The 18,503-nt window shown below is 36.4% G+C and overlaps 1 protein-coding gene across 4 annotated transcripts; it reads left to right on the top strand.

The window, feature by feature from the left end:
- Nucleotides 1-2,777: 2,777 nt before the first annotated feature.
- Nucleotides 2,778-18,083, top strand: LOC124216147 (uncharacterized). Of its 4 annotated transcripts, none has more exons than XM_046620327.2 (5): nt 2,778-3,038; nt 13,022-13,288; nt 13,979-14,470; nt 17,153-17,425; nt 17,635-18,083. In XM_046620327.2, the coding sequence occupies exons 2-5, from the start codon at nt 13,022-13,024 to the stop codon at nt 17,719-17,721; spliced, it is 1,119 nt and encodes a 372-aa protein (XP_046476283.1). In that variant the 5' UTR covers nt 2,778-3,038; the 3' UTR covers nt 17,722-18,083. The 4 variants fall into 4 exon arrangements, with proteins under 4 accessions (XP_046476283.1, XP_046476284.1, XP_046476285.1 ...); XM_046620328.2 differs by lacking the exon at nt 2,778-3,038 and adding an exon at nt 5,053-5,649; XM_046620329.2 differs by lacking the exon at nt 2,778-3,038 and adding an exon at nt 5,053-5,661.
- Nucleotides 18,084-18,503: the final 420 nt, after the last annotated feature.

Raw genomic sequence — 18,503 nt, 5'->3', positions numbered from 1 at the left:
TATGCGCTGTAATATAGACAGAATATAAAATGACCCAACATAGAATCGGTTACCGAGGAAGCTTACATTTGTTTTTGCGTAATACGACGACATTTTTATTCTTTCTTGAGCTGCCTAGTGTAGTTTTCAATTAGTAATTCTTGACGATTATAACTGCGCACGATCGTGTCTTGTTCTGATAACAAGAGAATTTCTGAATCAACCACTTTCGAAAATGTCACCATATTTTTACCTTCTTGAAGAATTGATGTACATTTCTCATCATTGTTCATAAATTAATCTATCTCATAAATGACATCGTAAAAAAGTGATTGCAACTCAATTGGACGATCTTCTATTTTTACCAGATTCTCAACAATTGCCCATAATGTTAGTTTTCTTGATCCAGGTTTCGAAAACTAATTTCTGCTTATTTAACTTTAAATATGTATGTCTGATACAGTTTCTTAAAAAAACAAAAAAAATTCGTGCGCAACGCAAACTTGGCAAAATAAAAGTTTGAAAAATTGTTATAGAAAATATTCTAGTTACGTTTAACTAACAACAAGAGACTCCTTGAACTTGAAAAAATGTTTGTATAACGCGGGCATGTTTTTTATGCTAAATATTCGATGAATACTTCTTTATTTACAGGAATTCATCTCACGAAAATCGCGCACGTGAGTGTAATGCATGATGCATTGCGGAGAGAAACAGGCACAGTTGGCTCGTAAATAGAAATTTTCAAGTTCCAATGATGGAACCTGTATTAGACCTATGTGTTTCGTAATTTATCCTTTCATTAATATTATGCTAATCGGAAGCACAAAAGAAGATAATAATTAGCTAGCTTGAGTAACTAATTATAAGAGTTCAGATATGCTGAAAACCCTTAGTAATTGTATAGGTGTAAATGGTCGTTAAAAAAAGTGGTGAAAAAATTCGAAAGTCCTTCGCCCCAGTATTTTTCAAGTTTTTGCTGCTCATTTACGCACTATTAATCACATGAATATCTTTTAGTTTCTTTAGCGTTTAGTAGCAGAGCGCAGAGAGGGTATATTGTATTAATTAAAATTTGACTTCACAACAACGGAAATGTGGTAACGGATTTATTTATATCTTTTATCTTGATCTTACGTTCAGTCCGGATACTTAATATGCACTATAGGAATTTCGAAGTCAGCCAAGAAGAAAACAACGATAATTCAAGAACAGCGTGAGTGCGATTTTCGAAAATACTGGGAACCAAAAATAGAAGTAATAAATTACAAACTGTCATGTGTTTTGAAATTGGATATTCTTAACCGTATGTTTCTTAGTGTCATAGGTCGGTAAAAAATTGATAATCAACCGTTTGCAGACGATATTTAATGCGAGCATTTTTCAGAAGTTATAGTTAACATATTCACTGTTGTGTAACCTTGAGATTGTATCAAAAAGTTAATAAAATAAGACTTCTCATTCAAGAAACAAAGTAATTTACATCCTAGATAAGAGTGTGTTGATTGAAAACACAGTTAAAATAAGGTTTCATATCAATACACAAAATTAAATTTCGCAAGCAGTTTTTTAACTTCCACTTTACATTTCGATCTTACCGATCATTTATGGATTAATTAAAAATTACAGAGATAAATTTTACACTTCGTTTACATTCCCTCCACGATTGTGAAGATACATCTGAATAATTTGAAAATTTTTGTCCGTACACCGTTCACTCAAAATCAAACGAGTAAATCGACTTTTCATCTGTATGGAATCTGATAGAAGATGTAACGAAATATTGCGTTTTTAATCGAAAATGATGAGTTACAAAAATAAAAGTTGAAAAAGAAACTATTGTCATTAAAGCATACATATTCAAAAAGTCGCACGGTAAACTTTAAACGGTTTTTTTGCATCGTGCCGGATTATTCAACACAAATTGAAGCAACTCAGGTAGTTTTATGGATTTTTGCAGAGTGATTCTTTTTTTTCAAAAGCGAATGCATTGATACTCTTTTTCTGTCATATAATGCTTATTACCGGAAAATTATACACGCGCAGACAAAAAATATCTGATGTGAAATGTATGTAATACGAATAAGATTTGTAGAATTCTCAACATCAACGGACGTAACTTGAAATTCGAAAATTGAAAAAAAATTTGATTTGTACAAGTTCTAGTCGATCTATCACATATTTTCAGGCTGAATCAAAGTGGGATGATAATTCAAAGATTATTGTAAATTCGTAGAACCTATTATTTTGTCAGTTAAAAATCAATAAATGAATTCCTCATATCATTTTATTGCCAGCATTTTGAGACTGCCTAACAAAAAAAAAAATACTAGAACGTTGTTTAACGATAAAATCACCTTGTAAAGACAACAAAAATTTAATAGCAAATTTTCTTAAAATGTATTATCTTCACTACTTATACAATCATTGTGAAATAATTCACCGTAAGTATTCTCAGCTCGTCCGATAAATTCCACGTAACGTAAAAAAGTAATCGACTTCGCAGAGAATGCTTTAAACATACAAACAAAGCTAAGGTTTTCCCGTTAGAAAATTCTTTGGGTGTAAATCTTTCTCTTGTAGACGTTGGTGATTCGACTGTCGTTACATTCGGCGTCATGGACAAATCTCTTTCGGCAAGATCCGTTTGTTGCACAGCCGCAGCTTAGCCTGGCTCCGGATACGAAGCAGAGGAATGACGGTGACTCGAGTGTCGTAAAAATCCAACCGACCTTGATGGCTGGCCGGAGACTTTGGAGCTGGGACTTGGACTCACATCACTTCAGTTCTGGGCAATCTGTGGTTCGACAAGATGCGTTCCGCGGTATATAGCAAAGCCCTGCAGTCAAATCCCGGCTTGTCTCAAAGAGAACTTCGGGTTGGTAGGTTATACGAGTTGTGCAACACGTTTCGTGTCTCGATGCGTGTTTCTTGAATCAAAGTGCATCGCGAGGAATCACACTGGATGTTGTAACGCGATAATCACGCGGAGAGGATTGAAATTCTACGACTAGCCGACGCTCGGCTGAAAAAATTACCAGGAAATCTCCCTACCGAAGGTTGGTTCGTACGAAATAAATTTAAGAGGAGAATTAAATTAAAGCCTGCAAGTGGAGTTTTTTTTCAGAAACAACTCTATGAACGATTTCAAGCGATAAGCGAAGAAAAAATGGGTTTTCTCCACTTTTTGAAATTTTTTGCTGCGGATCTTACAATTTTTTTAAACTCTTATCTTCAGTTTATGAAGACTAACCAATTTGGAGAGAAGTTTTTCTATTTGCATCTAGAAAAAAAATGTTTATTGGATGGACGACTAGCCTCCTGTTACATCTTTGTTGTCTGAAATATGCAATTTTTTTTATGTACAAGTCCGATTGTGTAATCGTTAATCACAACAGAGAGGGTTAATTAATTTTAAAAAATATATCCCAGTATTGTTCACAGATAAACTGTCCGTAATCAAATACTTGTTTATAACAATAAAAATAATTTGATCGCAAATTTTTCTCACCGTAAACGAATGAGAATTATTCTAAACTCTCGAATATGCAACAAGTATCGATGTACCGAATAATATATTTTTCCTTGGTATTTTTTTCATGAATGATTCAATGTTCAGAAACAAGATTGACATAACCCCTCACAAACGTTGAAAAAGAAATAAGGAACTCATTTTTTATTTTTTGAAATTTCTACCAAAACTGTACCGAACTGTGTGATCCGACAAATTTCATGTCGCATAGTTTGAAAAAATTTCACATTTCACAACGGATTTGGTTATAGATTATTATTTTATTTTTATTATTTTTTACCCAACAATTTTTTCTCTCGCCAAGTATCGACGTATAAATAAAATTGAAAATTATGTGCGAGTGAAAGATGTTGGTTTCTTCCGTTTCACAACGCCGCTATCGCGAGCCTTGATTTTGTGAATGTTCTCAAATCTACTAGTGAAGTAGACGGTCCACGACTCTTGTACGAGTAAACAATTGCGATTACAGGTTGCAAAATATTGTTCAACGACGTAATCGTTGCTAAGCCAAATCGTCGACACATATTTTACAATTCGACGCGTGTCTGTTGGAGTTCAGAATTACAATCGTTTATTTCCTTTCTTATACCATGGCTATCAGATTTCAAGATCTCAGTTTATTTTCATATTCCTCGGTTTATTACCGAACATCTTACGTACATATTTTGCAGTCCGAGGGACCAGCCGAGAGTCTCGTTGGGATTTCACCGGTCCGAGAAAGTCATTAAACTCTGGCAAAAGTATTGAGGTGGGCAGCTAATACATAATCAGGCTCGCTTCGTCAACTTCTTAAATTCCATGTCAACGATCATTTATAACCCATACCCACATGAGTTACGTTGATCAAACAATAACTGGTTTCGCGTGTAATATCAAAAAGCTTATCGCGAACCGAATTCACCTCACCTAGCAATACCAACAGTTGGGAACGTTCGTATTTTCAATGTCGGCGTCTAATCCACGTGTACAGAGTGTGAATTAAAGGTTAGCAAAATTTTGCAGAGGTAAGTTATTCGACAGAGCGAATATCCGAATTGTCTTCGTCTGGAGTGCGTTGGCCTTTCACCCTGACGCAACAAAATTTCAATCCCAAAAATGAGAATCCATTCGACCTAAATACTAATGATTAGTATCAAGCATTTTTCAAAACAAATCTCACAGAATGTTATCAGAAATTTAACAGACGGAATATTTGTCGTGACGTAAGCGAAGTGTAACTTCAAATCAGGTAATTTATAAGTGGGAAAGATTTTATTCCTACACGTTTTCGAAAGTCAACTTCTTCGTCGACAATTGTGAGTGTAAAATTTAACGTCCGTCAATAACGTGGCGACAATGTCCATCTGACTACAACTTACAAAGCCACAAAGGTTAGCCTATCAATTAACGCCGAAAGACTATCACCGCGAGTTTTTTGATGCATAAGAATTACAGCACGGTTTTTAAGCCGTGGCCAATGAATCGAGCCGCAAGAAAACAGCTGTTATGTAACTCGGAAGGGGGACTCGTCGAGTTCAGATCCATGGACCGAAAGAGAATGGGAGAGAAGATCGGAGGAAAACAGTGTTGGGAATGGAATCGCGTCCGGCCAGCCTTAAAGCCATCGGCCTCGTTCATGGCACCCGCTGGAAAGACGCCATTGGCCAAATCACGCTTATTTAGTAAGGTCCCAATTCGCGCCGAGTCGACTTCTTGAAAAACGCGACGAGTCTTGAAAATCGAAATATCAGCAGTGCGATGAGCCGGGATATAGAATGGCTGATTTCTGTTCGAGGTAAAACGTGCCGTGCGTGTTTCGAAGGTCTTTTATCGCGAGTGAGTTTGCGGCTGAACGGCTGAAATGTAAGAGCTCAATTGCTCCGCGGAACCGCAAGAACTTTGACCATTCGTGAAAAAAACGACGATACAAGCCGTACTGCGCCACAAGCAAAGCGAGTGAACAGTGTCCGACCTTCCATTCATCCTTTTTCTTTCCAAGTGTTAAGGCATCGGCTCCGAGCCTTGGTCAATTCTACTTGGTTGAAGTTTGTTGAATGTTCACATCTTAGTCCAGCTGATAATTGACCGAGAGGCTCGAACGCTGGGATCTTACGATTAGTCAATCTGGCCAACCCGCTACCGCGTACTCGATAATAAAGGTAACTTGAGCCGTGAGTTGAAACATCCTTCATATTTTTACCCAGTGACCCGTATTCCACTGTGACCTAATAAGTTATTCCAGTGTTTCGATACCAATTCCAGTTTACAAGCACACGAGCCAGATCGCCGATTCTAATATACCGACTTATTGTTCTCATAGAAGCTAAAAGACGTTTCTCTTGGTTTTTAGTCACAGCATCTTAAAGACGTGAAAGACAATATATGCAATAAAACGAGCGTGTCTAATTGGGTTAAATTTAAATTTGACACTTGCTAATCATGACGTTGTTTTGCATTTAGAGAGTCTATTGTTACGATGGTTCACACTTGCGTGTCTTAGCCTTGGCCAAATTGATTGTTTCCAAGATGTATTTGAGACTGTTTTAGAGACGTCTGAAAAACAGTTCGCGATGCTTGAAGGTTGAAGAAATGCGCTATTTGGACAAGTTTTGACATCACCATTGCGCGTACCGCGTTTTACGCATCACATAAAATATCTAGCTAGCTGTGAGATTTTATTCTTGGTAATAAAAAGCTTCGGTCAACGATTAGTGTGATGTCATCATTGCGCAGCCTTATGTAAAACCACATAGCTATGAATCCTGTACAGATGCTTAGAAAAGAAGTGATCGGATGTACCTCAATTTTGGTTACCAAACTTTTCCACACTGTGAAGATATCGTTGTATTGTTGAGGTGATTAGTAATGGTAAATATTACGCGTGCATACAACTTAGTTCTGCCAAACTTCCTGGAACACTTCCTTTCTTATTTTTCCTTTATTATTACGAGCTTAGCACACATTGACACAGTTCGTATCTGCTTTCTAGGAATTGAACACTGGGGTTATAGCGGAAAAAGTACACAAGAAATAAAATTATTTGTAATTCGTTCAGGATTTCACAAAATCACACTTTATGAACTGATTATCCTTGTCCTGCTTTATATTGCTGTCTGATGTGAACTAATACTAGCTGGCAGTTGAGTTCGGGGTGGCATTGAATTGAAAGAATCGGGTTAACTGAACGTTCAATCAAACTTAGAAGTACGGTCAAGAACAAATTTTTACCGTCGCAAGGAATAACACTGCTAGTAAATCATTGATCACTAGATTTTAAGTCGTTACCAAGATTCATGCGATAAAGGCACATCTGGACGAATGGCCTTTGTTCATACGGCAGATAGTAGAGTTAGGAAGCAATTAATACTGAAGAGAATTGAAAAAAACACGTTTCAATTGTCGATGACTGATGTTAAAGAACATACTTATTTTTCTTGGACTGCTTACCTTCAATATTTACTTAAACTACTTTATTACCGTCACGATACATTCAACTTTTGCTTTTTGAGCTTTCAGCGGGTACGCTCAAGTTATCTTACTTTCCATCGTTTCACAACAGCTAATTCATGCGTTATTAATAATTCAGGACATGTAATAGCAAAAAACAAGATAAAAAAAAAAAAAAAAAAAAACGAACACGAGCAGGTGGGCAAAGTTCTGCTGACTCAATTGACTGGCCATGGTCACCAGATTCTAGAACATTATTATATGCGTTTTGTGGTCAGAGATCATTCTATGGATAATTGAGGAGTAAAGTGTTACAAGGATTTCTACCGATTGCATTTATGACGCTTGCGTTCCAGCTATCCGTGCGTATATATTACATTTATAGACACAACCTCAGCTAGTGAAATAATCTCATCGGCAAATATTATCGTGTGTGCTATGACGGAGCACGAAACAAGACGGAATGTTTACTTTGATTAACATATTTCGTAAGATGTGTGATTGAGTAATGCGATGTATGAAAATATTCTTGAAATCAGATGAAATGCGGCTGTGAGATTCTGTCGAATACAACTCAATCCTTGACCTGTTTAGACGGTTTGTATGCATGAAAAATTTTGCAATTCCAAGTATTCATACATATGTATACGTACGAGATGTCACTGCGAATGTGAATCCAACAGTATTTCGACCAATAAGTTCACGAAAGTTTCATTCGTTATATTCATATTCTTTAAAATCGTTTGTGACTGAGAAATATCATGAAAATTTCACTAGTTTATGGAAAAATGATTTTGTCGCATTTTTTGGTTTTTCAACAACAGTTTGACAGAAGGTACTTGTGCGACGTCACTCATGCTAAAGTATATCCACATAACTGAAAAACAGTGGAATTGAATTGTATATAAATTTTGCAATCATCATTTTGGACAAAAATCAAAAAATACATGACCAAATTATTTTTTCAATACTCTACTTTACGCAGACATGGAAGGTGGAAGATAATTTTTATGAAATTTCCCTCGTTATTTCAAGGCCGTGATTTTGTCTTGAGAATCTGTTAATGGATGGTCTACAAGGAGTAATGACCCGCAGTTCAACATCAGCACAAATCTCTCGCAATATTCGAATGTTAATCGCCCGTCATCCAAACATCTTTCATATAGTTGATAAACGGCTTTTCGTCACGGGAGTTTGTCGAGGCATTCGAAGAGGGGATGCTTGTGTAAACGTGCTAAAAAGTAAAGTCAACTCACACATTCTCGTATTCGTAGATCACGATAAATGCTGATTCTTTCACATGATCTTTGTTTTGAAAATTAATGGTCCACGGCTATTTTTAGAAGAGTTAGTTAAAATCGTTAATAGCCGTTGGCAAAAATGTATGAAATATGAGTTTTCCACGGTATTTTACATCGTCAAGACCATACAAGAATTTGATTGTCACGCTTCAGTTTTAGTTCAATCAAAAAATGAAAAAGTTTTTAGCTTCTTCGCTCCTAATGAAAAAACCGAAGGCTACTAATTGCGAGCCTCGATCGATTACGACTGGGCATTGCTCGAGGAATGGGTTTGAGGAAACGTTGATTATACAATCGCACGCAATATAACACGAAATGGCGGTTGTCCACCACGTGGTCAATTCGACGGAGAGTGAAAGTAAGGCGCGTCTTCTGTATTATCGAATCCTCCACGTGGTCGCGGTCGTTGCGGGTAAGACACTCCGGCTACGTGCTAACTGGACACCTGAAGATTCGAGCCGGTGCTTTGTGTGTGAAAAACATTAACCATATTCTTCTATCTCGGCTGTTGAATTATCACTTCGGAATGGGCTCGGATAATTCCGAACTGTGATACGATTATTCAAGCTATACAATTATCAGGGCGAAACGCTATGGATTGTTGCCGCGTAACAGTGAAATGATTTGGACCAGTGAAGGGGCAGCGAACGTTTTAACGGTATGTGCGCGTCATTCTGTAGATCAGTTTTTTCATTATTTCAATCAACTCTCGGGGATCGCGTAATGAGAATTAAATGGATATTAAGATAAAATTCAAATTTGTGTCGAACCAGTGTTATTATATTAATACGACATCAATAGTCGTTGGTAATCGACTGATGGTGTTATGGTTTGAATATGGTGTCATATTCAAACCCAATCTGTTTTTTGGTTTCATCTGCAGGAGCAGAACTTTAATAATACAATGTGATTCAATTGACTTTTAAATAACCAGAGTTACTTTTACCGTCCAACTTAATTTGCCGGTTACTTTTAAACGCGAAAAGTTTTTATGTCGATGTGGTTTCAACTATGCATGGACTGAGTAATTTAGAAAAAAAGTAAATTTTCTGCGATGAAAATGTAGACGCCGGATATATTTTGAAGATTTCCCTTGCAGGCTGTGGTAGAAAATTTCTTGTACTCGCGAATTCATCGCAGAAGATTTCTTTTTCAAATATCTAGCACCATTTTCGTCACTTTTCAGTCATAAATCTGATTTTTATGAGTTATTATTTTGCCAAATTTCATTTCAATGTAATATTAAGTATAATTATTACCGTGAACTTTAACACATTCATAAAAATATTTAAAAATGTCTTCTATGTTGACAATTTATGTGCAGGAAACGTTCTGAAAAAGACTATCGTAGAAAATAAAAGTGGCATACTTTTCGATGCATCAAAAAAATTGAGGTAAAACGCAAATAAAGAAATATTTCAACCTTCTTACCACTTTTGTCTCGAAATCATTTAGATATAAGTCAATTGCATTGATTGCGAATTTTTCGTCCAAGCAAACGTTAACATGGAATGGACAATAATCTACATTTGAATAGTTGTTGTAGATGAATGAGATATTTCGTAGATAGTTACTTTGGTACTTTTGTAAACGAATGAAAATTTTTTGCTAGTAATCACAACTTTAACGTACTTAGCGAAAGGCTTTTCCATCTGAGGTTATTTGGGAGAGATGATATTTTAGCGATAATGTAAGAGTATGAGAGAATGAGACAATTCCTTGGAAGTTGAAACTTCAAGAACATTATGCTCCTCGAATCTTGTGCAAACCTTTCGCATAAATTGATGTCGGTATCCATGTAACAATTTTACAGTCACGATATCAGAGTATAACAAACTAGGATGTTATTCTACTATACGCTTGACGTTCAAGTAATTAACCACATCAAATGAAGGAAAATTGAAATGAATTGATATTTATTCCAACATTAAATAATTTCGATAAAAAAATGTCAGTAACGTACACCTCTAACACCAAGCTTCCCATTGAGAATTCAGCGAACTTGTTTTGAAGTTTCATAAGCCAGGATTGCCTTGGAATAACATTCAATGCACGTGGAGCGGGCCATCACGTAGTCGAAATATAGTGTCGAAAATAATGTTACGTCAGAAGTGAACCCCAGCACCTATTATGCACACCATGTCAACCAGCGATCTCTGCGAACCATCGCGACTGTCAGTTTTAGTTTTACGTCGTCTGATGTTAGATAATGTCAGAGAAACTGGATCGATCGTAAGTGATTGATACATTTTAAATTTATGTGAAATTATTTACAGTGAGATTTAATAATTAGAATCTGAGTGCCTAAATTCACCATTCGTTATTTGTAATCAATTCACCCACGGGTTTGTGCAGGCCAGTGTTTAGTGAAACTGAATTCCCATAGATTTAGGCGCTTCGATCACGTGTGTGATGAAGTTAACGCTGAAAAGAAAATAAGAAATCGAAAGACACGAGTAACCAAAAAATTAATAGGCTTAAAAAAAATTTGGGCGACCACTGTTTTGTGCAAGCATAAATTAATAAATTCACAGAATATCAAATCAATAAAAATCTAGGACTAATGGGAACTTTTCTTTGTTCAACTTGAATCGAAATCGATCTACTTGCAATAGTGACGATGCTTTCGGTATTGTGAGTTCATAATTGGAAAACCAAAGTTGAACAGAGCAGATAAGACTTGTAACGAATTACATATGGTTTGTTGAATGGATCACGGGTACGCTAATATTTGAAACGGGCAGCCGAAAAATATGCAGTCATCTTTGATGAAGTGCTAATCACTAGAATATAACCATTGTATGCTTGAGGTGAAGCTTTTTCACGATATTGGATATTTTATGCAACACGATTAGTTTCGAGTATGACGCGAAAGCCATGAAACATTCTTGCACAATCGCGGTAGAGCTGTATTAGTATGTGCACCAGAGCAAAGCCAATTCGTTGAAAGTAATTCGTGTTGAAACTGACAATGAGCAATAAGCCGAGTAGTTGAGTGACGTTAACAAGAATCTACAGTATTCCCATTTTCCCAGTTTTATCCTCTTCGGAGTTTTCGTCTTATAACCTACTTAAGTACGTATACAAAGAACACAACCCGATCTGTATGTGAAAAGTGAAAATTTAACGTCTTATTTAAATCGCAAAAAAGAACTCAAATCGAGACCATAGAATTTATTTATGTACTTAAGTGCCAACTGCTTAATTTTTAGGGTGCTTCTCGAAGTTTGAGCGATAATATAAATATTGCTATACTTTTCACATTTTGACTATGTCAATTTTTTTTATTGCAAGTTGACTTTGTTTGCGGCTTGTACTTGTAACGCATCATTTCAGCTCCAAATCAAGGTGTGTCAATAAAGTTACGAAACAGGTGTCGATGTGTAGGGGTAATTACAGTGTTAAGCGTCAAGAAAGCATCTTGATTCCCTTTTACGTCAGTTGTTATTAGCATAAGGAAACTTATCGCGGGTGACTTAACAACACTACCTCGAATAATCCAGAGAACCTTACAGGAAAAGTGATATTCACGCAACTCTAATTTATTAATTATGTTTTATAACATATGCGAGGCTCACTCGCCTGCGATAAATGATTCTGAAAAATTCGTCATCATTCGTTATTGCGCTTATATCCATATTATATAAACGTCAGAACGACGATGGTAATTTGCGTATAAACTCTTCGGTAAACAATCGTTACGTAACGGTGATTATCGCAATAGGTTTTCCCGTAGGAATTCGATGGGGATTTTCCGTACTTTCTCCGTATCCCCATGACCACGCATGTGCTTTCAGGCCGAAATGTTTTTTCTCGCATGAAAATGATATGTTATTGTAATTTCTACACCTGAAACTATTGTAATTATCAACACGCGATTTGTTGCGAGGTGATAGTAATCGATGAATAATCGTGGGAGAGAGGAAAAGCGTTGCGAAATCGAATCCATACTACTTTTTCATTATGGGAACTGCTTCCTGTTCCTGTATAGCTTATACCGTGTAAAGTCATACTTTCGAGTGCCAGTATTCTTGCGCAACAGATAGGTCAAAATTCGTTTATATGCAGAAAAAAATATACTAAATAAGTATGACGCAAATGTGTAACATCGGTGATACAAATCAATTACAGTGGATTTATTTGAGGTGGTTTTTTTTTCAGGTAAAACAAAGTTGAAAACAGATGAATCTCAACTGGAAAAAGTTAATTCACCATTTATTTTCTGAGTAACTACACTATAGTATGATTTTTGGAATGCCAAAAGTGTAACGTTTGCCAAATTTTCTTCAATTACTGTCTATTTTATGCAGTGAATCAAATCTTACAAGTCATTCGAGACGAATTTCTTCTCGATCTTCTAAATCAGTCACAAAAATTTTGCATCAAAGATATTCTTTGAGTTACAGTACCTTATTCTCTGTGAAACAACATGTCAACGTTACTTAAAATTGGTACTTCGTGACCCGTGTAGAATCCATTTGCAAATAAAAGCAGAAACGATTTATAAAGTTGAACGAAAAATACGATTTTGACATTAAGAAAACGAAATAATAACGCGATATCACCAAAAATATTAGTGACTGTCATTATTCCATTTGCAATTGCAGTGAATTATTTTCCACGTTGCAGGGACATTTTCCAAATAAATGAGAATGTTGCTAAATTATGTGCACCAATTTCACAGCGTGCATCACATCAAATTGTAAAGCCAACCGTTGAATAGACCGTATCGTATACTAAGTTACAAAAGACCCACTGGAAATTCTGAAATGTTCAATTACAGATGCACCAGGCAGTGATAGAAACCTGGGCCGTGAGCTGTCTACTGGCAATTTATATCGGACCTCTTAACGGAAGTCCTGTCAGGACGTATTGGACTCCACAACAAGCGGGAAAAGTTGTCAAATACCCACAGACCGGAAAGGATTACCCCTCACACATCAATTACGGGGCCGAATACCGAGGTTCATTAAAGTCCCAATTTGAAAGTAACGATCCATTCCAGCTAGAGCAGTGGCGGCAGTCGCGAAATCATCCAGCTCAATCTAAAGTGAGTTTATTTCTGGTTCCAAAAGTCTTTAAAAACAATACACTTCTACGCATGAAGGTCAATTGAGATCATTGAATCGAACAAAGTCATGTGAATTGACAAAAATTCAAGATTTTAACAAGGAATGTATACCAGGTCGATCTCTCCGATTTTATTTCTTTTGTAATATGTTATAGTAGACTAAAAACTAAGAGATGAGTATTTTCTTTCATTTGCCGTCGAGCAGTTTAAGGGGGTGAAACCACCCTCGAAAATAACTAGAGTTGTTTTTTTTTTTTTAATTGAGAAAATTACATTTTTCATTTCTCGTTATGAGAAAAATTTTCCAGTTGGATTGGTTAAAAAATATTGTGTTCTTGTCGGTGAGACTGCCAAATCACCCCTTGATATGCCTTATTTTGGAGGGTGGCTTCACTTTTTTGAAGCGTTTAATAGCAGATAAAAAAAAAAAATATGTGTCGCTTAATTTTTAGTCTACCACAACATGTTACAAAAGAAATCGAATTGGAATTATCGACCTGGGATACCTTCCTTGCAAGTCGCATCTTATGATCAACCTCGAATAGAACCACGTTGATAGAACATTTCAGTGCAAAAGGCATCAGAGTCTGACACAAATGAGAAAATTCAGAGAGTTATTTTCGAAACCATCGGTAAATTTCAACTAATTTTGATACATTTTTTAACCAGGAATATGACTATGGAGATAAGTACTCAAACTGGTTTCGAAAAGATCAGAAATCATACTATCAGAGCCTATCGCAAGTGACCGAAAATCCTTCGGGAAAAGTTCAAGACGAGGAAAGGTTCTCTGCCCTGCCGGGAACACATAGTTACTACCAAGACTATCTTCCTCTCGACGTTGAAGAAGCGGATCCCGACTCGAAGGAATATGATACGAAGAAGATAATTGGTGAAGTCGATCCTTCGAATGTTCAGGATGAAATCGACAGGAAAGTGAAAAATTCTACTACTGAAAAGATCGCATCACTTATTACAAAGATGTTGTTGAAAGAGGATTCTTACGTACCAAGTCTGAGTGAATTGGATATCCTGAATTCTTTGGAGGGTAAAATAATTGCAAAGACTACCGATCGCGAAGAAATTAAACGCGGGGTCAGACAGGTATCAAGTCAGCAGAAGCCAGGAGTCGTCTTGACGTTGGCCAGATTGGCTTTTGAGGTTGGTTTTCTATTTTGTGACACTTGAGAAACTTCAGAAATGCTTACTTGAAATTTTGTAATTCAGAACATTGCGACAGTTTTGATAGTCAATATTCTTGAGCTGCCTACGAACACTAGTAACCAATTCCATTTCCATTTCCATAAATTGGTATCGTAACGTCCTGTCAGGATGTTTAAACATCGGTTAAAACATTTATTGTGAACCAAATGTTTCAATTTATGTGTAACAGGACATGAAAAGTATGAAAAATGCATGGTACCACCATTACGAAACGTACTCTCGCAGGGCTGTTCCTTGAACATTGACATTTCACATCTCGAGTTTAGTGATAAAAAAAATCTATTTTATCGAACAAACTATTTTCAAATTCTTCAAAAGTTTCTAATTTGTAGTTACCAGTCAAACTGTAAAACGTGGAATTAATTTTCTTCTCGTTAGCTATAAGCGTTACGGATCCGATCTCAAATTACAAAAACGTCCCGTCATAGAATAAGATCACAACTGATTGTTTATATAGTAATATTATACTCTCAAAGCGCAGAGAGGAAGAAGCTGCGAACTTTTTACAAGCGCACCAACGCTTATCGAATTAGGTATTATACTTACAATTACCTGTAAGTTTTTATGCGCAACACTTGGAAAAAAAAAATTCAAAAAGCTAGATCAAATAATCGCGGCATGTATCCCGATACCCTGCTTTATTTGTTATTGTGGTTAACCTGACAGGTTATTTGTCAACGGTTGTCGTCTGCGGTGTTTTGCAGATGGTGTCATGTAGCCGATTTGAGACTTTTTACGAGAATCCGTTTCATTTCTTCGTCAATAATTGATTCATTTTCAATTTTTTCGCGATACGATTGTTTCTGTGTTAGGAATTGCGCTCTGGTCAGCTAGAACCAAAAAATTACCATAGGAATTAAGAATCGCATAATTTGCAGCATATAATCTCAAAGCCTCTCTCGCAGCGAAATATAGAAATATACGGATGGTAAATCTGTAAAAAATTTATTCAACTCTGGCTGGCCAGAACGCATTTTTCGAGAATAGCACGATCATTTTACAAGGAAATCTAAATAAATCGAAGAATTAGATAGATTCTCGTAAAAACTCTTGAATCGGTCGCGTTACACCACGCTCGAAACACTTTAATATCAAAATCAGTTATTCCCGAGACGCGGAAAAAGTAAAATATACTTTTCAGTCAGTCTGAGAACAAATTTACTGATTACCGCAATGAACTCGACAGTAAACTTTACATAACCTCAAAGATTATGGCACACAGATAGCGAAAAATGACGTGGACGCGAGGGTGAAATAATTTAGTTGGACACCGTACGTTTCAGCACAGATTCATATCATTCGCCAAATCTATCGATCGAAAGCACAAGTGCGCTCATCCGAAATCCGCATTGTCGGGTTCCAGTTGTTCCGTCTCTCCGGAATCTCGTCGTGGAACTTATATGCGAATTAGAGTACTATTACATTGTAGCGACAGTTGAGTTTGCAATGAAAATAGCGTCCCGCGATTGGCTGCGCGGAAAATATCCCCACCAAACTGATGATCTTGAGCCAATTAGGAACGATAACGCGATGGTTGAACTCAATGTTTAATATTCCTTAAATGAAAGCTCTTTGAACCCACGTTTTGAGACAAGTCACTGAATCTCAGAAATATTGCTGAACTCGAGAAAATGAGGATAATATTACTACCATGCAGGGTGTTGAGCTTTGCTTGCCGGTATATAAAATTGTAATTTGAACAAAAAATTTCCTTTAACGTACTCGGTTCGAAATTCTACAGGATTTCCGTATACGTCAATGAATTTATTTTGTACTGCACCAGACTTCTTATGCCGTACGAAAAAGCCTAAGGCTAAAACAAAGAACCAAGGAGGCGAGATTTACGTTTTAGAAAATTAATGAACCGTCGTAACGGCGGCGATATCGATATTAATGTACGTCACGGTGACATTTACGTGTCACGCCAATGAAGGTATACGCAACGACAAGGCGATTAGCTGGACATGCAAAGGAGAAAGTTTGTTTTATCGACGAAGTTATGGGTGTAGATGATATATGTATGTATGATTATTGGATTACGTTCACGTAACGGCTTAAGAATCTTATGCATGGTTTTGGCCTTTTGGAGCACCATTTAATCGGATCGTGTTTTATTTCGATTTTTCATATTCGAAGTAAAATACTTTCAAACCTTGATATCTGAAGCGTCTTGGCTGTATCACGATATAAAATCGTTTATCATCCTTATCGAAATGTTTAAAAACATTTTCCAGTTGCCAAAACTCTTTTCACTGTATCGCTATGACGAAGTTGGATTACCATGAAAAAGACAGTCAGCTATCGCTATTATTTTCAAAAGAGCGAAAAAACGCCTAGTACACGAAAAATGTAATGGCAGTGTTCTGTGTACAAACTCATTTTTTATATTGCAACGTAATTCAAATCTTTCCGAACCGCTCCTCTCACCGTTGCACTAAGTTTTCAATGGCTTCATTCTTCTGGCAGATTTGGGCAATTTTTTAATCAATTGCTTGTTGAAATAAAGACGGTTTGAAATATCTGGACACCTGCTACAGGCTATGCATCTACAGGAGATAATTTAACGGTGGGAATATTTATTTATCCTCTGTCGGTATAACCTTCTATACCATGTTTCAGAAAGTGAACGATACTAAATCAGCGGTCAACCAGATTGGTGCCATAGTTAACAGCAATCTTTCACCCGATGTTTCGTCCACCTCGCGCCCCTCGACTACCTCCAGTGCTACAACTAGTGTAACCGGTACTTTGATAGATGCAAATACAACTATGACAACGACCACAACCGAAGCTCCCTTCGTGCTAACCAGATCTGAATTGCTGGGAATTATCAGAAGAAATCTCAGAGGATTGGTCAGGCTGTTTAACATTGAGTGGCGCGAAGCGTTGAGCGTAAGATTTTGGAATGTGACATTTTTTAATCATGATTTTTAATTATGATAGTCTGTAGACTATTTGCATCTGGGTTACAAGTAGAAAAGATTTATTTTGAAAGTTAATTTCAAAGTTTTCAAAGTACGGACGAGTAATAGTCGTAAGAGCATTCGCGTCAAGTCACGGTCATGTACTCATTTAATGGATTGTTTCAAATTATTTCACAGCAATCCCAAGTGTCGGTGAGAGACTTTCAACGGGATCTTGGAAACCAAATTCGACCCTACCTCGAAGACAATCCTAATGTAAACTAATTATTTGGTGAGAAACTGAAGCAGCCATCCGTAGGATAGTTTTACATTTATTCCGTATTTAGGATCGCATTATTGTCAATTGTTTGTATTTTATGAGTTGAATTTAAAAATGACCAAAGACTGGATTTGTCATAAGTGAAATACTTGAGTGGATTAGTTCGACTACTGCCTAAACCTAAATATTGTAATTTATTTCTATTTATTATTTGAACTGTTGATTTGTTCAGTTATTTCTCAAGCATAAGTATACTTCTCCTGTAATTTATTGTACATAGTACTGTTTGGGACCGAGGCGTAACATAATATCTGTAGTGATTTTTGTACGATTTCGTCAATAATGAATTAAAGCACATTAAAATGTTGGCAGCTTGAATTTATTGCAGTAGATGTAATGTAAGATTGTTTGTCAAATATGCATCTATTCGTAAAGCGTAAGCGAATATTCACGTCGAGGAATTTGAGTATACACCAATGCTACAGATCGATCGTACATAAAATTATGCTACACAATATTATCCCATGCAAAGTCATACGACTCAAAATGAATCGATTAAAGATACTATATTCTATTACAAGTGTGAAAAGTGGAAATTTTTAGTCTAGTGTGAAGTTTGAAAGAAGCTCTTTAGTCTACAAATTCGAGCACTTCATTTATGCGCATGAGCCGACGTCGTTTTAACGCATTATTTGAAAATGGGACACTTAATCCTTGATCTACAAGCAAGTGTTGGAAATTACTCCATTTGTTTTTTTGAAAATTCACCGTTTCGCGCATGTAAAAC

Source organism: Neodiprion pinetum, chromosome 4 (assembly GCF_021155775.2).
Source record: "Neodiprion pinetum isolate iyNeoPine1 chromosome 4, iyNeoPine1.2, whole genome shotgun sequence".
In the NCBI taxonomy this organism is placed as follows: Eukaryota; Metazoa; Arthropoda; class Insecta; order Hymenoptera; family Diprionidae; genus Neodiprion; species Neodiprion pinetum.
The sequence above is the reverse complement of the archived record's forward strand: the minus strand, read 5'-3'. Positions and strand labels throughout refer to the sequence as shown.